At 36.2% G+C, this 23,907-nt stretch overlaps 13 protein-coding genes and 2 non-coding genes across 15 annotated transcripts; 5 read left to right on the forward strand and 10 right to left on the reverse strand.

Moving 5' to 3' along the window:
* The first annotated feature begins 296 nt into the window (after positions 1–296).
* On the forward strand, positions 297–368 carry SOCG_16391. Its single transcript has one exon. It is a non-coding gene; the product is annotated as a tRNA-Glu (tRNA).
* Positions 369–795: 427 nt separating this feature from the next.
* On the reverse strand, positions 796–868 carry SOCG_16392. Its single transcript has one exon. It is a non-coding gene; the product is annotated as a tRNA-Phe (tRNA).
* Positions 869–3,764: 2,896 nt separating this feature from the next.
* SOCG_01147 (phosphopantothenate-cysteine ligase) lies at positions 3,765–5,144 on the reverse strand. Its single transcript, XM_013164102.1, has one exon. The coding sequence runs from the start codon at positions 4,947–4,949 to the stop codon at positions 4,017–4,019; it is 933 nt and encodes a 310-aa protein (XP_013019556.1). The 5' UTR covers positions 4,950–5,144; the 3' UTR covers positions 3,765–4,016.
* Positions 5,085–5,843, forward strand: SOCG_01148 (uncharacterized protein). Its single transcript, XM_013164103.1, has 2 exons — positions 5,085–5,470; positions 5,522–5,843. The coding sequence occupies exons 1-2, from the start codon at positions 5,289–5,291 to the stop codon at positions 5,607–5,609; spliced, it is 270 nt and encodes an 89-aa protein (XP_013019557.1). The 5' UTR covers positions 5,085–5,288; the 3' UTR covers positions 5,610–5,843.
* Positions 5,752–6,877, reverse strand: SOCG_01149 (ubiquinol cytochrome-c reductase assembly protein Cbp3). Its single transcript, XM_013164104.1, has one exon. It carries the CDS (start codon positions 6,706–6,708, stop codon positions 5,866–5,868), a length of 843 nt encoding a protein of 280 aa, XP_013019558.1. The 5' UTR covers positions 6,709–6,877; the 3' UTR covers positions 5,752–5,865.
* Positions 6,878–6,914: 37 nt separating this feature from the next.
* SOCG_01150 (TIP41-like type 2a phosphatase regulator Tip41) lies at positions 6,915–8,153 on the reverse strand. The gene has a single exon (XM_013164105.1). It carries the CDS (start codon positions 8,073–8,075, stop codon positions 7,308–7,310), a length of 768 nt encoding a protein of 255 aa, XP_013019559.1. The 5' UTR covers positions 8,076–8,153; the 3' UTR covers positions 6,915–7,307.
* A 1-nt stretch (position 8,154) lies between these two features.
* Positions 8,155–11,236, reverse strand: SOCG_01151 (medial ring protein Mid1). Its single transcript, XM_013164106.1, has one exon. It carries the CDS (start codon positions 10,959–10,961, stop codon positions 8,307–8,309), a length of 2,655 nt encoding a protein of 884 aa, XP_013019560.1. The 5' UTR covers positions 10,962–11,236; the 3' UTR covers positions 8,155–8,306.
* Positions 11,237–11,551: 315 nt separating this feature from the next.
* Positions 11,552–12,421, reverse strand: SOCG_01152 (complexed with Cdc5 protein Cwf20; the record flags this gene model as incomplete). The annotated part of the gene is made up of 1 exon (XM_013164107.1): positions 11,552–12,421. The coding sequence occupies one exon, from the start codon at positions 12,419–12,421 to the stop codon at positions 11,552–11,554; it is 870 nt and encodes a 289-aa protein (XP_013019561.1).
* A 295-nt stretch (positions 12,422–12,716) lies between these two features.
* SOCG_01153 (MatE family transporter) lies at positions 12,717–14,357 on the reverse strand (the record flags this gene model as incomplete). The annotated part of the gene is made up of 1 exon (XM_013164108.1): positions 12,717–14,357. One exon carries the CDS (start codon positions 14,355–14,357, stop codon positions 12,717–12,719), a length of 1,641 nt encoding a protein of 546 aa, XP_013019562.1.
* Positions 14,358–14,677: 320 nt separating this feature from the next.
* SOCG_01154 (histone lysine methyltransferase Set9) lies at positions 14,678–15,991 on the reverse strand (the record flags this gene model as incomplete). The annotated part of the gene is made up of 1 exon (XM_013164109.1): positions 14,678–15,991. One exon carries the CDS (start codon positions 15,989–15,991, stop codon positions 14,678–14,680), a length of 1,314 nt encoding a protein of 437 aa, XP_013019563.1.
* Positions 15,992–16,634: 643 nt separating this feature from the next.
* On the forward strand, positions 16,635–16,997 carry SOCG_01155 (uncharacterized protein; the record flags this gene model as incomplete). Its single annotated transcript, XM_013164110.1, has 1 exon — positions 16,635–16,997. The coding sequence occupies one exon, from the start codon at positions 16,635–16,637 to the stop codon at positions 16,995–16,997; it is 363 nt and encodes a 120-aa protein (XP_013019564.1).
* A 307-nt stretch (positions 16,998–17,304) lies between these two features.
* On the forward strand, positions 17,305–19,891 carry SOCG_01156 (inositol 1,3,4,5,6-pentakisphosphate kinase). Its single transcript, XM_013164111.1, has 2 exons — positions 17,305–17,643; positions 17,756–19,891. Exons 1-2 carry the CDS (start codon positions 17,631–17,633, stop codon positions 19,621–19,623), a joined length of 1,881 nt encoding a protein of 626 aa, XP_013019565.1. The 5' UTR covers positions 17,305–17,630; the 3' UTR covers positions 19,624–19,891.
* On the forward strand, positions 19,825–21,243 carry SOCG_01157 (ribosomal protein subunit L12). Its single transcript, XM_013164112.1, has 2 exons — positions 19,825–19,955; positions 19,997–21,243. Exons 1-2 carry the CDS (start codon positions 19,921–19,923, stop codon positions 20,475–20,477), a joined length of 516 nt encoding a protein of 171 aa, XP_013019566.1. The 5' UTR covers positions 19,825–19,920; the 3' UTR covers positions 20,478–21,243.
* Positions 20,759–21,707, reverse strand: SOCG_01158 (domain kinase I gamma subunit; the record flags this gene model as incomplete). Its single annotated transcript, XM_013164113.1, has 1 exon — positions 20,759–21,707. The coding sequence occupies exon 1, from the start codon at positions 21,416–21,418 to the stop codon at positions 20,759–20,761; it is 660 nt and encodes a 219-aa protein (XP_013019567.1). The 5' UTR covers positions 21,419–21,707.
* On the reverse strand, positions 21,643–23,249 carry SOCG_01159 (nuclear pore complex associated protein). The gene is made up of 2 exons (XM_013164114.1): positions 22,172–23,249; positions 21,643–22,099 (listed from the first exon to the last, which is right to left on the reverse strand). Exons 1-2 carry the CDS (start codon positions 23,177–23,179, stop codon positions 21,938–21,940), a joined length of 1,170 nt encoding a protein of 389 aa, XP_013019568.1. The 5' UTR covers positions 23,180–23,249; the 3' UTR covers positions 21,643–21,937.
* Positions 23,250–23,907: the final 658 nt, after the last annotated feature.

Raw genomic sequence — 23,907 nt, forward strand, 5'->3', positions numbered from 1 at the left:
AAAAGTAAAAAAATAAAGCAAGTAACAAACGTAATATTTAGTTTACAATTCAGCTGGGGTTATGTACACGCTTTGTTCCGTATTTCGTGACTCCTTCTCGTAGTCTACTATGTTTATATGTCTATATGTTTATATTCTTATTGCTTACTGCTTATTGTTTATTGCTCTGCCTCTCTTGTCAAAGCTCCGCCCGGTACTGCACTACCACCCAACTTAACTAGCCATTATTCGATAACATAACGAAGAATAGCTGGTAATAGCTGGTAGTTAAATTCAACGTTCCAAGGATTAAGAAATCCGTCATGGTCCAGTGGCTAGGATTCATCGCTCTCACCGATGCGGCGGGGGTTCTATTCCCCCTGACGGAGTAAGAATTTTTTCCTTGTCAGAATTTTTATGCTAATTCATTGTGTTACACGAAGCTAGGAAAAAATTTTAAAAGAAAAGAAAATAAAATAGAATTAGAATTACATCAAACATTTTGGTTGATAGTCTCTGGCAAGACAAAGACATCTTCAATGTCAAAATGAATGGCTGGTTATTTTGGTTGTAAAGTCTCAATCACTTTGAACGAATTACATTGGCATCCTGGTTCACAGCCCTCCTTCACTTCTTTTCAGTATGTCTTTCTCTTTTCGATTGTTGATTGTTGATTTGCATTTGACCCAAAGTCGAGTCACCCTTTCGTCCACCTGACCTAATTGTCGTCAATAACAACGATACAATGGAAGCATGAACCAACCCAAGTCCGGTTCAGTTCAAAAGGATACGACGATGAAAAAAAAGGAAAAAATTTGTCACAAACCGGGATCGAACCGGTGACCAACAGATCTTCAGTCTGTCATGCTCCCAACTACACCATTGCGACTTGGATGATCTCTCATGCAAATAATACATATCTAAAAGGAAAACAGTATGAACAGTATGAAAAGCACATGTCATATGCTCTTTTATAATTTCTATCTTTTGTCTTCCATCATCCAACTTCACCTTTTTATATTCCGTACATTTTGTCTACTGATCACTTTCACTCTGCTTTGGCTGTCATTATTGGCCGCAACGGCTACTTATGTACACCTACCAGAGGAGAAAAGGGTGGCCCCGTTAGCTTTATTAGTAAACATACAAGGCAGTATGAACGCCAACTTACTCAAGGGTAAAAGTATAAGAATTATTCTATAAAATATAATAATGAATTTGATTTTGAACAACAGTTAGTTGGCATTATTGATGCTAATGGTTAATAAAACAACCAACATATGAAACACGTGAATTGTAAAATGTGGTCTGTTAAATAAGAGTAATTTTGAGCTCTTGCATTGTTGCAATTCCCTCTTTGTATTCTATCCCATTTCAGAGTTTAACCTCTATTATCTTTTATAAACTATAAAGACAGGGCTTATGTCATTGCTTTGCTCCCAATTGAGTATTGCTCAGGATCGACTGCTGTTGTTTAATTTAAACTCATTGGGGGGGGGGGGGTAAAGGCTCTACTGTATTCACGTCCAGTAATATGCGGGCAATGACGACTGTTTGAATGTCGTACTTCAAAAATTTGGCACACTTTTCGAAACAATACTCGCTTGTACCGTTTCATTTCTTACAGTAATCGCAACCGATGTTATTACGTAAAATAGTATGGGTGAAGAATAAGCGAATGTATTATAGCATAATATAACACACCAGGGCGTCATTTCAGAAACAATAGCATCATTATTAAAGCTCGCATCAGTATGGACGGTGTAACATTAGTCATTCACAATGAAATATTAACTGATCTTTCAAGTGAACATTGTTGGTGATGTTTGACGTCATGATTGAAGAAAAAATACCAACGATAAGTCATGATGTAACATGGATAACACGGCAGATCCGTCTCTATAATGCATTGACTTTATTTTCTGTTTAAAATAAATGGTGACGAATGTATTTCATGTCCTTATTGAAAGGTAATTCCCAATGGAGCCGCCCCTCCTTTCAATCAAATAAGCAAATAAGGATCTTCTTATGTGTATTTATTCATCGATCCAACTCATACTGAAAGTCATGTCATAATCACACCAACTTCCAAAGTTATATAAAAAAAATAAAAAAATAAAAAATACAGTTCATGACTCAATCCCGATCATTAGTTATCGTGCTACTCATCGCAGAATTGCTAGAACTCAGTGTTTTTGTCGTAACCCGAGTAGTAACCCTAGGTAGTTAACAAAGAACATACAGAAAAGGTTCCTAAAACGATATGGTGCAGTGACGATTCAAGATTTTCTTTTTGTTTGTTTTTTTTTTGTTTTTTTTTTTTGTTTTTTTTTTTTTTGTTTTTTTTTTTTTTGTCTTTTTTTTTCTTCCAATTGAATGATGGTTAGGAAAGAAAGGACAGCAAAGTGTATCATTCTGTAAATAAAAAAAAAAGAGAGAGAGAGTTTAGAATTTCTTTCTCTCTCTGCTAGAACAAATTTCTTAAAATCGCTTCTCGTAGTTTTAGATTCAAAGCATTTCCTCTGCATCTATCTTTGTGTATGAAGCGGTATGCAAATGCAATAACAACTCTCCCTCTACCTGCATAATTTTCTTTGATGTAAAGGGACACACAATTTATTTAGTATACCGAGGTTGTTGGAGAATTACGTTCAAAAAACCGTTCTCAGCGTTTGCATGCATGCAAATACTTGTCATTCAATGTTAATTATGTATGTTTTATTATCAAAAAAATTAATATTTCTTTTTTTATCATAACATTTCGCCAGAACCACAGTAATCATATTGGGTATTGAAGTTTAATTAATTCAGCTAATGATCTAACTGTAGACATTTATAGAACATGAAAAGATCTACCATAATGAAATTAAAATAGTGGAAAATATAGGTTAAAAGATCTTTTACGGTTTTATGTCTATATAGAAACCAAACCAATGCACCGAACATAAAATCTTTGGCAAACTGCAAGTGAACGTTTCCGGGCAACAAAGGATGCCGCATAATACAATCATGTCGTACGAAAATTAGCTTTATTAATCCGAAGTTATTATAAAGTTGTAATGACAACTAAAAACACATTATTTATCTATAGCTAATAAAGCTATATTTCCAAGATACCGCCGGTTTGCTGTCTTCTTAATACTATACTATTTAGTACAATACATTTTGCTATAATTTATGTGACCGTATTAAAAATTTATATTATTAATGATATTATGATATTTATGTTAACGACATCCTCGGTAAGACACACTAAAAAGGCTCAACGAAGACAATGGGTAAGTTATTGTCATAACCCAAACTATACTAACTCGTTAATATATTCATCGTATAACTAAGAATTCATAAATGAAATAAATAAGCCAAGAAGTTGTTAGGCAAATATAACAGTAGTTTAGCGAACGACAGTTGTAAGTATACAGAAATTACTTGGACGATCTGACTGGTCTAGCTTAATTAATTGGTCATACAACTTAAATTATGAATCCGATCCCTGCAAACTATTACTATTCAACCTAAGTACTACCAAAGCAGTCAATAAAATAACAAATATAAATTTACTAGAATTACAACTTCTTACCTGTCTGCCACAGGTAACAAGTTGTAATATGCATCGCTTTTTCAAAGAACCATTACATACTCAAAACTTAATTATCCGGTTTCTTTATTAAACGAAAGGCAAACGAAAGACTTCGAAGATTATATGGTAGCAATTATAGAATTATGTAGAAATGTAAAACTCACTTCATTACTATGAACCAAAAATCTTATAGGAAACCTCCTATCCCGAAAAAAATTTTTGTTTACCAAACCCATAATATTTTGAACTCCTCAAGCTCTCTGCTATAAATGCAAGCTATAGTATTGCAATTATTTGAATAATGTATTCTTATCCTACATGTTATAATTAGATAGATGTTTTCAATTTTTCGTGCTGTCCAAACTCGTTTAAGCATACGTTTTCTATTCGTTTATATATATCAACCACTACATATTCACAAAGCAAACACGAAACGGTTTATTTATGCGACGAATTTTCATGTTAGGTTCTTCTCTTTATGTAATTTAATACATTGGGAAACAATGTAATCCTCGATTTCAATGCCATTTTTTAAATCGTCTTCAGATAGATGCAACCACATTACAGAATCGGGGATGACAAATGCAACCGATTTTTTTCGAGTAGTCAACAAATTGGCAATGACCAACTGATGGTTATAACGGTGTAAAGCAGCCCTAGCCTTTTGAATCAAAATATTCTCGTCAGTCTCCAATTTAAACGAGATAATTAATGCCTCAGGTGCCCAAGAATCTACCAGATAACGAAGAAATTTAGGTACTGGACGCATGGAAAGTTCAAGTTTGTCTTTTCCGGCTCCACTTTGAATTTTGTGTTCACTCATGTCCTGGGCAGGTATATGAAAATCACTTACAGCAGCTGCTAAATAAAATAAAGCTCTTGATCTTAAGCATTTTAAGCCTTCCGCTATGGTTTTCAAATACCATAGATATTCAGTAAGCATCGTATACGGTAAACAAAGTAACTGACTTCGCTTTTCCATATGTTCTAAGTCTTCAAGAGAGCTGTTTAGCATGTCTTTGAGGGAATCCTTGATTTCCCAAGACGAAGAAGAACCGACATTCCTTTTAGTGAAGAGATTTGTCCATGGCCCTTCAAAGTGCCGGACAAATGGCATCAAACTATAGTTCCTATAAAGGAAAATAACAGCATACCCAGCTTTACAAAAATATTCAGCAGATGCAGCTCCCCTATTTCCTGCGCTAAAATTGTCTATGTAGCGAACCATGTTTTTTTCCATAGGAACCAAAGTTCCACCGCTAGTAACTAAGACAACATTCCTTTCTTCAGGTTGCAAATCAATGAATCTTTTCACTTTATTTTCTACATTGCTTAAAGTAGAAGGAGCTGGATTCTCAATGAAAAATCTAATGGCGTCTTCATTTTCCATATTATTATTAATTTATTAACACACAGTATTTTCTCCTTTTTATCAATTTAAAGCAAAAATATTCTTTAAATGATTAAGAACCCGAAAAGCACGAATTTCTGACCTTTCACGTCTTTGGATATGTTTGCCAGTCGACGCGAAGTTCCATGGATTAACGCACACCTGTTCGCAAACTAACTTCCAACATACACTATATACTTGAAACTTCGGAAGTCTAGCGAAATTGTAATTATCACTTACACCTTAATAACGACAATTAACCGTGCCGGATTACTACATCAATTCTCTCACTGCATAGCTACTCACCATATTAGCGTTTAGTGTGTAAAAATTGCGATTATGGGTAATAAATCAGCTATTGAAGAAGAATTTGAGTTACGATCAATATACCAACAGGAGGTGAAAAAGAATTGCCAAAAAGAAATTGAAGACTTTGTTCAATGCGCTACTGGTCGAACTATCAGCGTGCTTTGGAAATGTCGCGAACAAAGTCATATAATGAAGGGTTGTCTTCAGAAAACGTATGCTTACAATGCATGTTATAGTATTGAAACTAACATAAAAAAATTCAGAATAGATCAAACATCCGAGTGGAGATTACGCAGCCAACAAGAAGGAGAGAAACAGAAAGCTTATAAAGAAGAAATTACAAAAGATTAAATATTTATCTACAGTAATCAATTCCGCTAAAGAATCCTTACATTTTACCGAGGAAATCTCATTGTTTACGAAGCAGCTAGAGCTTCCCCTGTTTACAACTTTGTAAAAGCTTTCACTACATAAATACTACATTCTAAACACATATTGAGTCTTCAAAATATTATTATTTTAGCATTGTACTAATAAAGCTGGCAATGGCCAACTAAAACTATGACTATTGAAATTCGTTCAAGGGGTCTTCAGTATTATAAGTCCATTAATTAACCTTTTCAATTTTCTGACCGGGTGGGATGAATAAAGCATCTCTTCTACTCATAAATTCTTCATTTGAAATATTCGATAGTTCGAAGACATTTAAACGCACAAAAGCCACAATTTCAGATAATATCGATAAATCTACATTTTGGCTTCCAGCGAACAGATTTCTCCAAATGGCGGTAGCCAAGACAGCATCGTTACCTAACATCGATTGATCATATCCAAAAATAGCCCCCGTCTGTTGTTGGAACAGATCCTTCAAATACATTCCTGTTATACGATCACTGTTTATCCTATAATCTTTATGGATACGAAACTCCATATCTTCAAAAAAACGAGTTACTAAAGCTTGAGAGAGTGCCTGTTTTTCTTGCGGTTGAAGACCACGGATACGTGTTTGGAGAATCCAAAGATGTAACTGCGTGATTTGAAACCAAGACTGAAATGTCATTGGAACTTCGCATCTGCGGAACCAGAATTGAAAGGCATCTTGGGAATCTCTTTCTGGAGTTGCTTGACGCGAGGCCTCATAGTACATATATCTCGCAGTACTAGTAGCCTCGAAAAACATATTCTGTTTGGGCGAGATAATTTTTTGGAACAATAAACTTGCTTTAGTTAAAAAACTATTAGGGGGAGCAATATTTCTCGGGTCTTTTGGGGGAGTTATTGGTTTAAACTTAGAATCATTCTGAGAGTTTATATCTGCCTTTTGCCCGGCTTCCTTGGATAGGAAAGAAGTATTGTGTAAATTTCTTATTTGCAAGAGCAAATTGTTCTGATTTTTGTACAATCCCGACCTAACATCGGAACCCAGTAATTGTCTACAAGTTCTCAACATTATTTCCTTTGTACCCACCTCTAATCAAAACTTCAGGTTTATTTGTTTTTTAGATATATCAAAATATGATTTTAATGGCTTAACTATTAACCTCTTTCCGAAAAGGGGAACAGCAAACTTACAAGGTATAAGTGTTGGTTAGTGCAAGTTCAAGATGAAACATCTCAGATGCTTCCACCATTTTTTAAATTCTGCAATATGGATTATGTAAGTGAAATTTATTATTTTATTTTTAGTGCCAATAGGTATTATTATTAGAAGACATGCTTTCTGCTTGACTATTCATACAAAACCCAGAGCAATTGTTCCTTTGTGTATTTTAAAAGTTAGCAAACTAACTAATCAGCATAATATTACATAGCTATAAGGAAACAGATATTAATACATAAGTCAGTAAACTCTAATTCCGTAAAAAATTGAATAACGGGAAAGTATCTTCTTGTCCATTAATGAATTTCATGAAAGCGATGCATGTGTTGCGAATACTTATCCTTGTGAAAGGAATCTGTACAAATGATAGTACTACCATCCAAATCAGAAATTCTTGGATGACAGCAATAAGCCAGATGACTTCCAAAATATTCAAATTACACACGTACTCAATGTACACCCTGGAGCTCTGATATGTTGTGATACTGTAATGGTAGACTTTCACTAAGCCAGTTATTATCATCCAAAAGTCTTGCTTTATCTGACCCTAGAGGTATACGTTTGATGACGCTCTCATAATTAGACTCTTTTTTACGGAAGTCTTTTAGTATTCGGTTCCCATTCAAATCGATATAGATCCTTGTCTCATTAACACGCACTATCACATTATCCAAACGCATTACCAATCTTGCTAGCAAAATCAAATGTCCTTTCACTACCCGTACTCGAACGTCAAACATTGCTTTGCCATTGTCAGCTAATTCGTCTTCGAATAAAATCAACTCGCTGTACCATAAGTTACTACCAGCTTGCAAAATCTCTGCGGCAGGGATTTGGTCCTGGACATCTTTGAAGCAAAGGTTTCCGTCTAAAATTGTACCCTGATATTCCGTATAGTAAGTCCAATCATATGGAGAGACAACTGGAAAGCTCTCTCCAGTCTTTGTTCTTGATTTTATCCATTCTTCTGCGAATGAAACTTGCATCAATTCACCTGATCCTTTACCGACCATTTCTAAAGCATCCTTGGTAAAAAACCCGTAGATTGGGCTATCTTTATAAAAAACTGTAATGAGATTCTTTCCAAATGTCATCTCGGGAGGTGCAAACCCCAAATTCGACTGCAAATTATCAGCCTCGTATGACTTCAAAATAGCACCTTTTTGTGCTTTTATTTTCCAAAAACCATATGTATATTCTTCTATTTTAGGATCCATTTTCCTAATTACGTGTTTATCTGTGTTTAGTATGAGCTTGAGTTGGATGTACTAGTGTCTACTCGCAACGCAAGAATCTTCGTACACCTGCAATAAGCTACCTACAATTTTATATACTGCACTATAATATACTTAGTAATCCATATAATTGTCTAAATAATTAAAATTTATTCAAATTTAAAAAAAATTCCATCAACTTCTGATATTGATCCAAAATAAAAATATCCAAAATTATTGAATAAGCTTAACAAACTCTTGAAGCCAAGGTCTCTGATTTTCTCTTTCTAGTACCAAAGAATGAGCATTGAGTGCCTCAATCCATTTTGTACACTCCTTTTCAGAATCTGAGTAAAACTTTACACGAACCCCTTTGTCGGTAATCATGAGGATTCCCATAGTAATTCCCAAATTCAACATTTCTTTGTCGCAATCGGCTATAGACAAACTTCGTACATTTCCAACAGCCTTCAAACCCAAAAGAAAATCACCACCTTTGTCAGTATACAAACTGATTTTTTTAGAAGATAGAACCGCAAATCGTCTACGAACAGAAGTACCCTCCAGTATATAAATATAACCCTCTTTGTATATATAAGTCTGACGAATATGTCGAAGATCTTGATTGGCTTGACCAAGTGTAATAGGCATTTCAGATTCTGGGACGGCAAGCTCAGGAATATATAGACAACTCAATGATAGATTTCCTATAACGTCGTTCAGTTTTAAGCCCGTTTTACCAGACATGGCCTGTAATCTGATGGGAATCTCAGTAACTAAAACTTTACCAAAGCAATTATCCTTAACATGAGACAATGTCAGAGTGGCTATTCCTGATACTTTGGTCAACTTATTAGGCTTTTGCTTACCACCATTTAAAGAGTTAGACTTTGCAAGTTTCCTTTTTTTACGTCGATTGAAAAGACGCTCAAAAAGCCTTTTTGTTTTCGATTTTGTTTCCACATTTACAGCTTGGGGGTTGGACTTCGTAAAAGTCTGATTTTTGTCTTGAATACTACTGCTATGTGGCATGTCAAAAAACATGAAATCGACGGCAAATTTATCATCAGCAGGAAAGGTGAAATCATGGTCCAATCTATCATTGCTTTTGTTCAATTGCCATGGAAGTTGAACACTTTGGGAAGGCGTAACTACGCTTATTCTCATTCCTGGTTGATCTCCAACGAAAGGCGAGGACAAATGTCGAAAATAATTTAAATGAATAAAGAAACGGCCACTTTTTGGTAAAGATTTAGGCTTGTCTTCAAAAATATCTCGTTTGACAAATCCCAGCGAGGTTGACGGTCGCGGAGCAACATTCTCAGCTCCAGCAGCTGTAGAGCCAATTTTAGGTTTATTCACACGATTGGATTTGGAACGATCAATTTCTAAAGATCTTGGCCGATTATTTGTCCCTTCATCTGAAATGGGAGTAGATTCCCTCGCTTCAGCTATTTTATCCGACACTTCAAAACTTGGCTCATAATAAGCCACGGTTCCCGTTTCCGAAATGTTCCATGCTCCTTCCTTCTGGGATTGAGAACTACTCGGTATAAAGTCTGATTGACTTGCGACATCATTTGCAGTGATATTACTAAAAGTACGTTTCGAACCAGGAATAGGAGTTATCAGCTTCTGGTGAAGTTCATCCGAATCTAGTATAGCGCTTAAATTATCAATAGAGGAGCTGCTTTTGATGCGGCCTCGTTGACTAGCTATACTAAATTTAATCTTCGCAGCAGCAAGAGAATATCGCGGAACCTCTTTATAAGTAACTGAACCACGCTTTGAAGGAGATCGATAGTTATCATTTGTAACCACTTTCTCACCGTTATCCATATAATCATCCAAAACGTTTGGAATCTGTTCTCGGCTCACCGATTCTTTAGAAAATCCGTCATTGTCCTGAGATGAGCTTAGGTAAAAACTTCCATCAGAGGCACGCTTAGCTTCGAGTTTGGCTTGCACTTTTTTACGAAGACTATCAGAAGAAAACATCGACTTATTAACGTCATCGTCAAAAACAGATGTCGAAACATGCTCGGTGGTATCTTCTACAGGTGCTTCCTGAATGGGTGCAAGAGGATGTTGCAGATTATAATCTACGGTTTCAGATGTTAAAGAATCATCAGATGGCATTTCATAATTGACCTTAGAAGGGAGCAATTGTGGCGTACGCGGTAGAGCTCGAGGAACCCTCTCTGGGGAAAAAGGAAGGGGTGGCAGAGGCTTACCATTACTAGAAATTGGACGAGATAGCCTACCGTTTTCTTCTGTTTCATTAGAATAATCATTTGGTCTTGATAGAGAACCAACCAGGGTACTCTTGGGTGAGGAAGTAGATGAGATAAAATTGGATTTCTCTGAAGAATCATCTTGAGAAGCAGCACCATTGGAATAGATGATCCTTTGAGGAATATCTGCATATTCATCATCTTGAATATCGGATACAGCGTCATCTTTATACACTGAAGGTCGTGAAGAACCATTCGAGCTCCCGGTAGTGTAAGTTAAACTAGGGATCCGTTCTTCATTAGACGTATTCATACGACGCCCAATAGAGAAACCACCAGATTTCTTTGTAGGACTTTGGGATGAATTAAATAAAGCATCGTTATGACCGTATCCCTGCATGTACATACTCCGTAAATCTAAAGATTCCAAAAGGTCAGTAGCGACGTTGAGTTCTGACATATTACCAAAGGAAACTTCACCACTCTCATTATTTAAAAACCTAGATGCATCATTAGGAGAAACATCTAAGCTAGGTCCTTCGAAAAACAATGGCGTTTTCTCACCCACTGGAGTACCCTGAGTATCCAACTCAGAACTCAAATGAGAAAATGATTTTTCTTCACTTAGTATCTCCTTCTTCTTATCTTCTTCCATCCTGCGTTCATAAAAAATTCTTTGAAAAAGTTACTTTTCTAACTTAACAATATATTAGGTCCAAATTCGTTACCAAAATTATATTAAACGAGTGTGAGCGTCGAAAGGACTGATTAATAGGTATAAATAGAAAATAATTAATTATACTTGTTCAAAATTATACAATTCAAAAGATAACTCCTATGACTTTATCATATAGCAGTTTTCATGAATTAATTGGTAAGCTCATAGGTTACTTGTTGTCTGAAGAAGGAAGTCATTGAGGGAAACCCAAGTGAACAACATAGACAATGAGAACAAACTGGGAAAATTCCAACAAAGTAAATCGTTAAAATACAAACCAAATATTCTACGAAACAGTTAGTGAATTAAGTTTCATTTTTTATACCTAATACTGATTACTAGAAAAATTGATACATTTACGATTTGAAAAGTACTTTTATATATATTATATTTATTATGAATGCAGAAATATGTAAGAGCACTCTGTCGTTTGGTTCATGCTTACCCTCAAGAAGTTCAGTCGAAGAAAACTCATGGGCTTACATTCTTCATAATATTATTCCTAAACATCAAAAACAAAATAATCATTAAAATCCATAACTTTTTGAGGAAGCCTTCTTGTTTGCTCGTTGCTGCTCAAAATACGTTTCAAAACTCTCCTTTTGACTAACAGCCATTCCAACCAACGACGATAGTTGATGACGGCCAGGAGCTACGCTTTTTATTGATGGTGTTACAGAGGTGGCTTCTTGAGGATCTACCGTAGGTAGTTGATTCATGTCGACGTCAATGAGCCGGACCTTTTCTTTCCGTCTTCCTTCGATAATGTCTGCTTCAGATGACGGCGGTTTTTCGGTATCTCGTGTATGGCTGAATGGCTGCAACGAAGTAATGTCCCCTTCTTTTAATGATTGTGTACTTACACGCTGTTTCTTTCGTTGAGGTTTCACAAACACGGGTTCATAATTTTGTTCATCCGAGGTATATCCTTCACGCGACTCCTTATAAGGAGCTGACACATTAAAAAGCGAAATGGAATCGGTATTAACATTGTTTGCATCAAATTGTAAATCGGCAGCTGAAGTATCATCAACGTTTGGTTTCTCGCTGCCATATACAACCTCAGCCTCTATGTCTGAACGTTTTGATTTTTTTGGCAAAATATTTCTCCCATGATGAGGATCAGGCAAAATTTCATTAAGCATTACAGGTCCACTGAAGTGTTTTGATGGTGAACCCTTATCTCGGTTAGCATCATCTTTTTCTCTATTAACATTTTGATGAATCTTATCGTCCATATTTAAAAGTAAGTTGTTTTCTCGTTCTTCATAAATTCTCTTCCCTTCAGGAATTCTTCTAGCATGCTGAAACAATTTTTCATTAGGCGTCGATTTTGTAGCAATTGTCTTTTCATATTCTTCATCAGAATCTGAACTATCATAAGATACCAAAGACATTAACAAAATTTTGTAGTATTAGTGATCTTCAAGTATTTATTCAAAATTGGGGGTTGGTTGGTAGAAGGCGGTTCCGGTCTCCAGTACCTGAAACTCTGGCATACGAAATATGCAACTTTTAGCTTCTAAAATGTGTACAGATAAATCAGTAATTTATATTGTTTACAGATTCCACTGATCACAAAAAAATTCGAGCTGAAAACATTGCTTTCTTTTTTTATTTTTTTCAGTTGACCCATTCAAAACAAACAAAATTTCACTCTTTCTTTAAAAATAAATGAAAGAGTTATCAAAACTAGACATTACGCGCTTCATCAATATGTTGTTCAGCCACTTCTACCAAATGTTCCCAATTGACATGAAGAGCACAGTGCGTTTCAACGGCAGCTATAACAAATACTGCAACAGTTATTCCGACCCATAAACCAAACAAACCCCAATTAAGGTAAAAACATAATACAATAGCAATTGGTAACGCTAGAATATAGTAGGCCACGAAGTTAACGATGCCTCCGATACGCTGACGTCCTTGACCGCGAAGAACACCTCCAGCTACACACTGAGTGTTATCAGCGATGTTCATTAATGCACAAAGTGGAACTAGTTTAGCAACCAATTGTACCACATCTTTGTCGGAAGTGAAAAGGTATGCCCAGTGATTCCTAAATATTACCATCATAGAAGTTATGCAAAGTCCAATCAAAGCTGCTACGGATACGGCAACGTATGTAGAAAGTTTGGCAAGCTTTGTATTACCAGCACCAATTAAATTCCCTACTCTTGTGGCAGCAGCAGCCGCTACACCGAAGGCAATAGTGTATGAAACAGAAGAAGTCGTAGATAAGACTGACATAGAAGCGAGATCCGTAGTGCCCAAGACACCGGCAACGAATGTCAGTAATTCAAAAGCCCAATATTCACTACATATCATAACAACTCCAGGAACAGCAAGTCTGCACAATGGACCCCAGTTTCTAAAAGCTTCTTTACTAAAGCCTCCCCAAGCTTGACGCCCATTGACATATACAATATACCACAGGAGAATTGCGCAAGCCATCCAAAGCGTAATAGTAACAGCAACGGGGGCACCCATAAATCCAAACCCAAACCAAGGGCTCCATACAAAAAGATAATTTAAGAGAATGTTGAGCGGGACAATAAAGGCCAAAATATTGGTAACTGGTTGAAATATACCTTGTACTTGCAAAAAGCGTTTTAAAGACTCAAATAGTGCATAAGCTGGACTGGCAAGTAATAAGACCTTCATATATCTACCCGCTAAATAGCAAGTCGTAGGATCCTGCTTGAAGAAAAGGAGGATCGGTTCTATGTTCCACCAAACAAAAATTATTGGTATTTGAAGCAAACACAAGACTGAAAGAATCCTTTGCAAATGGAGACCCACTAACTCATAGTTTCCTGATCCAAAGCACTGGGTACCAAGAGTATCAAGAGCGGAAACAATACCTTGATAAATGGCAAAAGCTGTTATAGTGGCAGTCATATTCGAAAGACTAGCAGCTGATAATTCTGTTTTACCTAAATGTCCTAGTGAAAAGACCGTTATGATTACCTCTCCATATTGGCGTAACGAAGTTAAAACGACTGGTATACCAAATCTAACCAGCAATCTCAATTCCTTTTGCCAAGTACTATCGTGAACATCATTAATTTCTTCACTTGACGCCGAAGCGGAAGAGCTGGATTCCCTACCTGCTTCTTCTAGAGAACCATAGTTGGGTGCCGTTGTAGAAGCTTGGGCTCGCCTCGAAGCTCTTTGACGTGATTCAATAAAATCTTGCAAGGAAGGGGGTGCGCCAGTTGCATCAGAGCCAACAAATTGTGGACGGGACAGCCCGTAAACAATGCTAGATCTTCTTCTATTCGTAGGCTGTTTCACATTTGGCCCTAATATGGGTTCTTGTTCATTCTCCATGTTTATCTAAATATAGAATTATTTAGAAAACCAAAGCACGTTTTGACTCTTCTAACTATTGTAAGTGGTAATGGAAAGTTGCACTGTCGGGTTACACTAGAGGGCACTACATAATATCTAGAATGGCTCGAACATATTGCATTAAGTATTTATGTACATGCTGGATACACTGCTAACTTATGAAAAACAATATATATTTTTATACCAAAAACTTAAATTGATAAGACTTTTTTAATCACTGAAATTATTGTACTTATGAATAAATAACAGTTAACGATCCAATAAACCACATTAAATCCAAATATTTTCTATATAGAAGCCTAACTGGTATAATTTATAGGCTTTTTTCGTCGCAGCGACATGGTGTGTTGTTTTTGAGCAATTTCTTTGACCGGGTTTCGGACAGGTTTAACCTCTTGGTTTTCAGATTTATTCCGCGATGGCCAGGGAAGTTTATAAAGATAAAAGTGACGTGAACATTTTTGACACCTTGTATCTGGAGCCTGAGTGGATGATTCATTGAAGAGTCCTTGACAATCTGAGCAAGCATACTCAACTTTACCACACAGTCTTCTCCTTTTAAGTTCTTTTTGAAACTTATCAAAGTCTTTTTTCCGTTTCGATTTCATGGCTTCTTCTAAGAAAGCTGTCTCCGAGATTTTCCGTTCACGAGACCATACTCTTCTTTTATGCCGTGGGATATAAAGAGAAAATTCATCGTCCAAATCTGAGTCTGAAGCACTACTTAAATCACTACCGGTATCCCAATCATCAAGAAAACGTCTGTCTTGTTGAGATATGGAAAAAGGAAGTATTTCCCTTTGATGACTTTGTTGAGCAGACACATTCTTTAGGCTTAATGATTTAGATAATTCGGAATAATTGTTAAAGAATCTTCTGTAACCATTAATACATTTTTTTTCACAAGTAAAACAAAGACATTCACAGTTATTATCACCGAAGTAGTTTGATGAATAAAAAGTAGTAATTTCCTGTCCTGGTAGAATCGGTTTAACGGACTTCAGCCAAATTCTTCTACCTGAAGTATTGAATCGGCAATTGGCATCACAATCATGATTTACAAAGCGAGCAGGCCCCAAAAATAGACACATTGAACCTAACCTACTCGAATGCAAAATACTAAAATCTTTTTCAGCACCTAAAGTCCGTTCTTCTCTTGGGGTTAATTTTATAATAGTCCCTGACAGATCTAATATATCATCACCTGCCGGTATAGGTTCTCGGGCAATTACGCACGCCTCATGTTTTGTGGAAGTAAAATATCTATTGGTAGAACAGATTTCAAACTTACATGACGGAAGGTAGAGAGATAAATACAATCGAACATGCCTTAGGAAAGCATTGTTAGATGACTCCGACCATCTTTGAAATGTAGGCTGCAGTTCCCGCAGCTTTGACACTTCCTCAACACCACCTTCCAAATCGTTCTTTTCTATCACATTTCGGATGACTATACCAAGAAGAAGCTGCGTATTTATCCGTTCAATAGAGCGACTCACAAGTTTACGAACCTTGTGTATCTCAGACCAATAATGTATTTTTTCAACAAAAAGCAGAGTACAGATATCATCAAACAGAGAAAAATTCTCTAACTGAGTCATAGAACTACCCATGTTGTTCATGCCTTACAAAAAGAATTCACCGAGTTTTTGGATTTGTAACAATATATGTTTGAAAGCTTAAACCTGATACTTGGAAATTAAGAGACGAACCATTCTATTATAAGCGTATTTTAAGTCGTTGTTCTGCTTTTCTTTTATTTTTCAGACGGAAAACACTACCTTTAGCTTTGTTTTACTGAAAGTAGTCGTAGGTGGTTTTCACTTTCTCAGAAAACGCAAAGGTGCTAATAACAGTAGTTTAGAACCGACAAGTGTACGTTGCTTCTTTGTACTTAATTTTTTATATAAAAACGTTCGTCATTAAACGCGGTGTCAGTCGTTTCTAAAAAGTTCGATTTTCTATTAAATAAATCTTACCAAAAAAATTAAGTAAATAAGTAAAGAAAAACGATATGAAACCCCCCCAAAAAAAAACAGAATGAGAGGAATCCTAGTGTTACGAACAAAAGTGCCTTTATTTGTTCATAGGGTGTTCTTGGACAAAAGCCAGTGATTTGTTCAGCTTAAGTGCATACTCTGATTAGTGATAAAATTCATTTTTCTTCAACCTTCCCCTATTCTGATTTAATAATTCATATTGTTTATTTCTTTTTCGTTTTGCTTTGAATTCTCTTGACTACGAAGTCTAAAAGAAATGAATAGCATCCGTTTTTCTCGATATTTCAAGGGTCCTCCCAGACTAATGTCTCAAGGAGCGCAACCCCAAAGTATATTCAAAAGGTTTTCGTCTACTGATGGTGAAAGCAGAATACGAACCCTTTTAAACGAAAGGTTGTGCCCGAGCTCTCTTCGCGTGATCGACGTCTCTGGAGGGTGTGGAAGCATGTACCAAATTGTGATTAAAAGTAAATTATTTAAGGGAAAAAATACTCTAGCCCAACACCGCTTAGTTAACTCCATTTTGAAGGAAGAGATCAAAGGAATGCACGGCTTGAATCTGCTGACAGAGGTGGATGAAGAAAGTGATAAGGATTCAGCTATACCTAAGGAGCATTAGGTCTACCTTCAAAGAAATTATAAGAGCAAGTACGAAATTCTCATATAACATTCATTGGATTGATGTAAATAGCAAAAATGAATGGCATCTACTTCTAGCCTTTGCTTACTTGTTCATTAAATACTTTAATAGAAAAGAATTAAATTACAACGGTATAACCTGCCAGAGAAGGGACATTATCAATACCATTCGTTTTACAAAAGAATCTTTTCATATTGTTTGCTAAGGCATTCTAAAGACTGCGGAATCATGAATAGCGTGACACAATTCGGGTTAAATATAATAATTTTAGGGTGTTTTTTAATAAGCAGTAGCGTAGATTAAAGAGAACTACCGTTTTTGTTACTGACATATTTTCTCAATGTAAACCAGTCAGTCGTATGCTACAAAATCTTATATGTTGTGTATCCTAGTTATGCAATTGTCTTGCTGATAATTAGAACACCGAATTATTTATTGTTTTTCTGTTCCTTTCTTGAAAGCTATTTATTATTTTTTTTCTGGAGTACGTTTTGAATTGAAATCGCAAACATCAACCGGACGTTTGAACATATTGCTCAGTCCGTTTTGCGTGTGTTTCTCGTTTTTCGACCTTTAATTATCTGCATATTTATTTTTCTATATTTCACCGGAATGCAATTAAAAAGTAAGTGACCTGTTTGCCCGCGTATGTTTAAAGACAAAGGGGTTATGAAAGTGTTTATGGGATGTATATGCATCTTGGTAAGAACAGGAACTCTGAGCTAACTTTCAATTAGAAATTGCTAAACAACCAAAAAAAAGCAATAAACAATCAGACTTCACTGTTTCGGATCAACAAATAGAGAAATGGGGAGCACATATACATCAAATTGACAAGTCTATCCGAGACATGATAGAAAATGCTCGACTATTTTATGATGCTTGGCGCTGTGTGGTTTGTCTTGCACCATCTGTTACGGCGTCTTGGATTTCTTTGTATAGACAATTTCCGACTGAAAGGAACCCAGCCGCTTCTCTAGGGACTTTAGTAGACTGGAATAAAGCATTAGAAAGGCAGAGAAGAGAAGTGTTACTAACTTTACAAAACTTTCAATTAACAGTGTTAGCACCTTGCAAGGAAGTAAAGGCACACGTGAAAAAGGCTGTTGAAATGATTAAACGAAGGGGTAGAAAGGTGAATGAACTTGAGAAGATACAAAAGGAATTATTAGTTGTTTACGAATTACCAGATCCGGAAACGAAGAAATATAAGATTAAAACATTACAGGCTCACTTAGTACGAGTCAACAACGAGCTTAATGAGGTGCAAAAGCACATTACATTATCGTTTCCTACATTGATTAATAAATGTCAAGTATTTTTTGGTCAATTAATGCGGCATTTTTTCTGCCTTCAATTACAAATGTTTCGAAAAATGCACAATATAACCCGTCCGTGGGATTGTTTTCAAGACGATATACCAAAAACATGGCTCGTCGAATTTTCTTCCGTATGTCAAGCCGCTGAAAATCTTCCGCTGATATCTATTGAAAACACTCGCCCACCAGTCGAACTTCCGAAACCGTCAGAAGCTTTGTCCGAAGGAGAATGGGAAGCTGGAAAGATCGACGCTATGAATGCTCTTTTATCTCAACATCCACATCATTCTCCTTCTCAAAGCAGTTTATCTCCTACATCCACTGCTAGTTCATCTGTTGCTGCTTCCCCTATCGACACACATGCTCCTTCAACCCCGGTGGTCTCAAGACCTTCTTCAATGCAGAATTTAGCTTCTGCACTTGAACCAGAAGAAGAGCCAATGTCACCTAGTCAAGCACCCGTTTTGAAAACACCGACAACACATCCTCATACGAAAAGCAATAGCCATACCACAAATACTATGTATACATCTGAATGGTCATTTTTAGCATCTGGAACTGCTAACGTTGTATTCGAATACATTGGAAAAAACCCATTCTTTCAAGATAAAGTTCTTCGACTTCGCCGACGAGGTCAGACTATTTCAACAGAGCAAGTTTACGACTACTACCAAAATACTATATATCCTTTATTTTCTGGATTTGAACAATATTTGATAGAAATATATCTTCAACCAGTTACCAAGGATTTTTTGCTTGGTACTCAAAATGCGTCAGGTATTTTTCTAAATCTTAATGAGTCGTTTTGCATTTTAATGCAAGACCTAAAGGAAGGAATGGAAATGAAACCCAAATGGCTCACTCAGTCTCCGGCTGCTCCGGACGACTGGGTTGTCTGCAGAACCTGTGCCATGAGTCGTATGCGTGGAAAGCCTATAAGTTTTTGTCCTCTTCAACTTGATTATAATAATTGGCCAAAATTTCTTTCTGTGTTCCAGGGAATGGTTGGTCCCGAGATTGCTTTGACGTTGTTTCAATCAGGGATCTTAAAGAGACTGCGTGATTTACAAGAAGAATATTCTCGTAAAGATGTCGCATTAGCAATGACACTTCGAGATGTAACGCTATATATTGGTAAAGACAAAATCACACTGTTAGACTTGGACCCTAAAGATATTCATACAAAGCTAGCAAAATGGGAGCGTGATGAGCGGAACCTTTTTGACGGCGGATGGTATTATGGACGTGGAATGAAATCTACCGATCAGGCATGTCGAAGTGCCTAGGGAATTTCTGTTATTCAGAAAATTATGGGTATCCCTTCATAGAATGATAACACTTGTGAAATGGTAAATTTTCAATATATACTCGCAACTTACTGAATAAACCTAATTTTTTCTTTGATATATTGTCAACCAAATCTTTAAATTACAAACTTTTTAACTTATTTTTAATAATTAAATATATAAATATCATGTTTTATAATTGAAAAGTGGTGTTTAGATCCTCACTGCTTTTGCGCTGTTCATCTGTCCCGTATCATTCAACTACCAACTTCAATTACTCATTTACAGTTTCCTAAAATGCTGCGTGTATTCCCTCGTTTCAACAGAAATTTGTAAGCCATAAGTACATAATTAATTATATTAATGAATATAGAATTTCTATGGTTCGTGCAAAGCCCGCGACTTCATTATTGAGAACGTTCCACAGCTCTATACCTGCCAGAAATGCCGAAGGAAAAATTGAAAATCTTGTGGAAGAAATTAGCAAGTTATCTTTATTAGAAACATCTAAGCTTGTAGAGCAGCTGAAGCAAAAATTGAACATTTCCGATATTGCGCCTATGGCAGCTCCCATGGCAGTCCCTGGAGCCGCTGCTGGTGCTGCAGAGGAGGCTAATGATGAGCCTAAACCAGAAGAGAAGACAACTTGGAATCTCAAACTAGAATCTTTCGATGCAGGTTCAAAAGCTAAGGTAATTAAGGAAGTCAAATCTTTGTTGGGGTTGTCTTTGGTTGACGCCAAGAAATTTGTCGAAAGTGCACCTAAGGTCTTAAAGGAAAACGTATTGAAGGAAGATGCTGAAGCTATAAAATCCAAGTTGGAACAGCTTACCTGCAAGGTCACCTTGGAGTAAGCGAGGTTAAATTGAAAAGCACTATTACGAAGAAGCTTTGTGCTTCTTAAGAATTAGTTTTATAAGCATGGTAAAAGTAACCCTTACGATGTTTTATTTCTAGAATTTCTAGAATGGAGTTTTTTTTGGGAAGAAAAAAAATGTACATATACGTACGTAAATAGCTTTGATCGTTTGCTATAAAACTTTTTACCTCTAAAATCCCCCTTTTTTATCTACAGTTGAGCTATGACTTACAATGTCTGCGTTTTACTTATGACTCTAATTCGATTTTTTCATAATTAACAAAGAGATTCACGAATGCATTCATTAAACTTTTCAAAATCGTCGTTCAATGCCTCCAAATCACATTCTGTGATTGGTTCTATAGTATTCCAAGCAATCTCGTGTTCTAATTCTGGTTTCGGTATTGCCCATATATTTTCGCGCATGAGCTTATGTCGCTCTCTATCTTCTTCTAATCGCTTTAATATATCGGCTCTAGAAATTGACGTGGTCCCTTGATCTTCACCTGCTTTGCTTGCTTGCTCGTGAGTGTCTACCAAGTTCATCGCTTCTTGAAGCCGAACATCATCTATTATGTTCTTCAGGCGCAGTGAGTGGAGCACCTTTCTTACTTCAGGAGCATTGGCTGCTCCTGCTGTTCCAATTGGAACCACATACTCTACCAGTTTTAAAATATCACGAGTAATCATAGTAATATAACCACTATTGATTCCATTTTTTAAACTTAATTCACACAAAGTATCCACGAAGTAAATGATATTCACCCTGGTATTAAATGATCCCGATTCCAACTCTTCCCATATACAAGAGTATAAATCTTCCTCAAGTTCTCTATTTTTCAAAGCAAATTGAGCAGGTTTCAGCTGGGACAACTGGGAAGCACTTAGCTTATTTAAAAGCTGCAGAAAAGCCATTCTTCCTTCGAAAGGGTCCATAATGAAGAGAAACTCAAAAAACAAAATTAAATCTTAAAGCAAAGGATGGCGTGGCTTTTTCTATGTATATACTTTCATACCTAGCTATAGGTTGTTTTTTACATGAATACTATAAAGACGAATTGAATTGGACGGTCATAATTGCATAGTGAATGTTTGATGAAATGCGTTATTTCCAATGTGTGAATGCAATAGTAAGATTAATGAGTATATTCATTGATAGACTGCAAAGCAAGTCTAATATTATTTATTAGTTTTATTATGTTTTCTATATAAGTAGTGATTGTTTGCACAATCCAGACTAGCTGATACTAATAGAAAGCCAAAGAATAGTCTACAACAAATAAGCCGTACATATCAAATGGACGATTTTTGACTTAATATACCAGCTAAATTACCATTTCTATGTATTTGGACAAGATAAATACAAAACACCAAGAAAATTTGTGAAACCACAATGTAACCAAAAAAAAAACAAAACGTATAAGAAAGACGAAAGGCTAACCAATGTAAGCGGTTTTAAGCAGAAGAGCATGCTTCAAGGAATTCCACATAATCGGGATTTAGCTTTACACCAGCCTTCTGAGCATCCTGCAAAGCTGTAGAGGCGGCCTTCAAATACTCATCTTGAGAACCTTCTTCCTCAGTGATCTGAGCTAAATCCATCTTAATATCGGCCAACTAAAATACCGGTTAGTAAAATCATAAAGTAAGAAACTATTGCCGAATAATCTAGGCATAGACTAATCGTACCTTCAAAAGTCGTTCGGCTGAGTTATCCAACTCATAAAGTGCATTCCAAGCATCAACGGAGTGAGAAAGCCATTCAGAGGCTTTTTTAGCCCACTTTTCGGCATTTTCTTCATCCACATCCATCAAATCGATATAATATTCGGCGAAGCTTGTATGACTAGCTAGAACTGCTTCCTTGGTAGCAAGACGGACAGGAAGAGGACAATCTGGGAAAGCGCTACATTTTTCCCAAAGACCAACAATAACGGAATGTACGTCTAAAAGGGAGCTTTCAGGAAACTGAGAGCCAAATTGAAACATATAAGAGGACAAGACATACAATGGACGCAAAGAATCAGGAGTCAAATCATCAAATGGTTCCATCGAAAGTAGAGGACGAAGGTATTGAAGAGCGGATTCAATGTAAGGACTGACGATCTGTATAATAACAGATTGATCCGAAGGGTTCTGCTGATCGTCTTGCTTCCACAAGGTTATACGTACTTTTTCTAAATATGCACGTCCAAAAGCAAGGTTAAGACGAGATTGGTCACCCGAAGCTTCCAAACCAAGTTGAGCTCTTTCTAAGGCAGCGTCAATGAATGACTCTTCATCATTGGTTTCTTTGAGACGTCCTTTAGCAGGCTCGTATAATTCAGAAACAGCCAAGAGAGCCATTGAATAAGCTGCGTGGAAATCCTTAGGAAGACCAGAATAGTCCTCTGTGTTACGAAGAATACGATCGGCCTCATGAATGGTACCGAAGACAAGGTTGATGCTTCCTTCAATATCACCACCTTCTAATTTTTCACGGCTCATCTCATACAATCCCCAGAGTTGGTCAATATTGTCTTCTTCTGTATACACCAACATGGTTTCGTCTTCGTCCCCTTCACCTTTGTTTACATCTCCATTTCCTTGCTCAGAAGCGTCGATTCCATTTGCAGCTGCCTCCTGACGTTGTTTTTCTAATTGCTGCTTTTTCTGAGATGCTGCAGCGCGCAATCCTTGAGGACGTTTGCCAATCATCTTCGTATCTATTCAGTTTTCTAGCTTGTTAAAGAAGCGTTAGAATCGAGTGATTTTCAGTAGAATTTACATACGTATTACTGATGAGTAGTGAATCTCGTTGTGATATTTACTGTGATAATTTTTGGTATGCTGTTATTTGCATGTAAGGATAAACGTTTCGGAAGAATAAGTTCTTCCTTTTACAATGAATAAGCATATGATATATCACATATGTAATTGCACAAAAATTAAAGCATATTAAAGTCTAATAACATAACCTAAAAAACAACTTTTTTTTAGCATATTTATTAGAAAAATAAAAAAATATGCGTTTGTAAATTTTACTCATATATGCTTAATTTTCGAATAAAAAAAATAGCAGGTTGTTTGCTTTCAGTATAAGGGAAAACGATAAATATAGAAGTATTATAAGCTCTGCAGTCCTCTCATACAAACGTCCCTCTTTAATTATTATAAATATGTTATATTTAAGAGCGAAAAATTATTCGGATTAAGTAGACATTCGTATGCTGCCAAATCTTTTCAATATGTAAAAAAAAATAAGTAGAAATAATAAAGAACTAGTGAGGGCTTAATTAGCTTGGAAACTAGTTCAACGTTCAATTGAATTTACTCTAACAGAAGAACGAGTTACTGTAGTAAAAAATTGTAGATATTGAATTTCTGAATAATGGATAGAAAGTCAGCAATTTGATTGCTGTCTAATTTATATGCCGTAAATTCAA

The sequence above is a fragment of the Schizosaccharomyces octosporus genome (assembly GCF_000150505.1).
Source record: "Schizosaccharomyces octosporus yFS286 unplaced genomic scaffold supercont6.3, whole genome shotgun sequence".
Lineage (NCBI taxonomy): Eukaryota > Fungi > Ascomycota > Schizosaccharomycetes > Schizosaccharomycetales > Schizosaccharomycetaceae > Schizosaccharomyces > Schizosaccharomyces octosporus.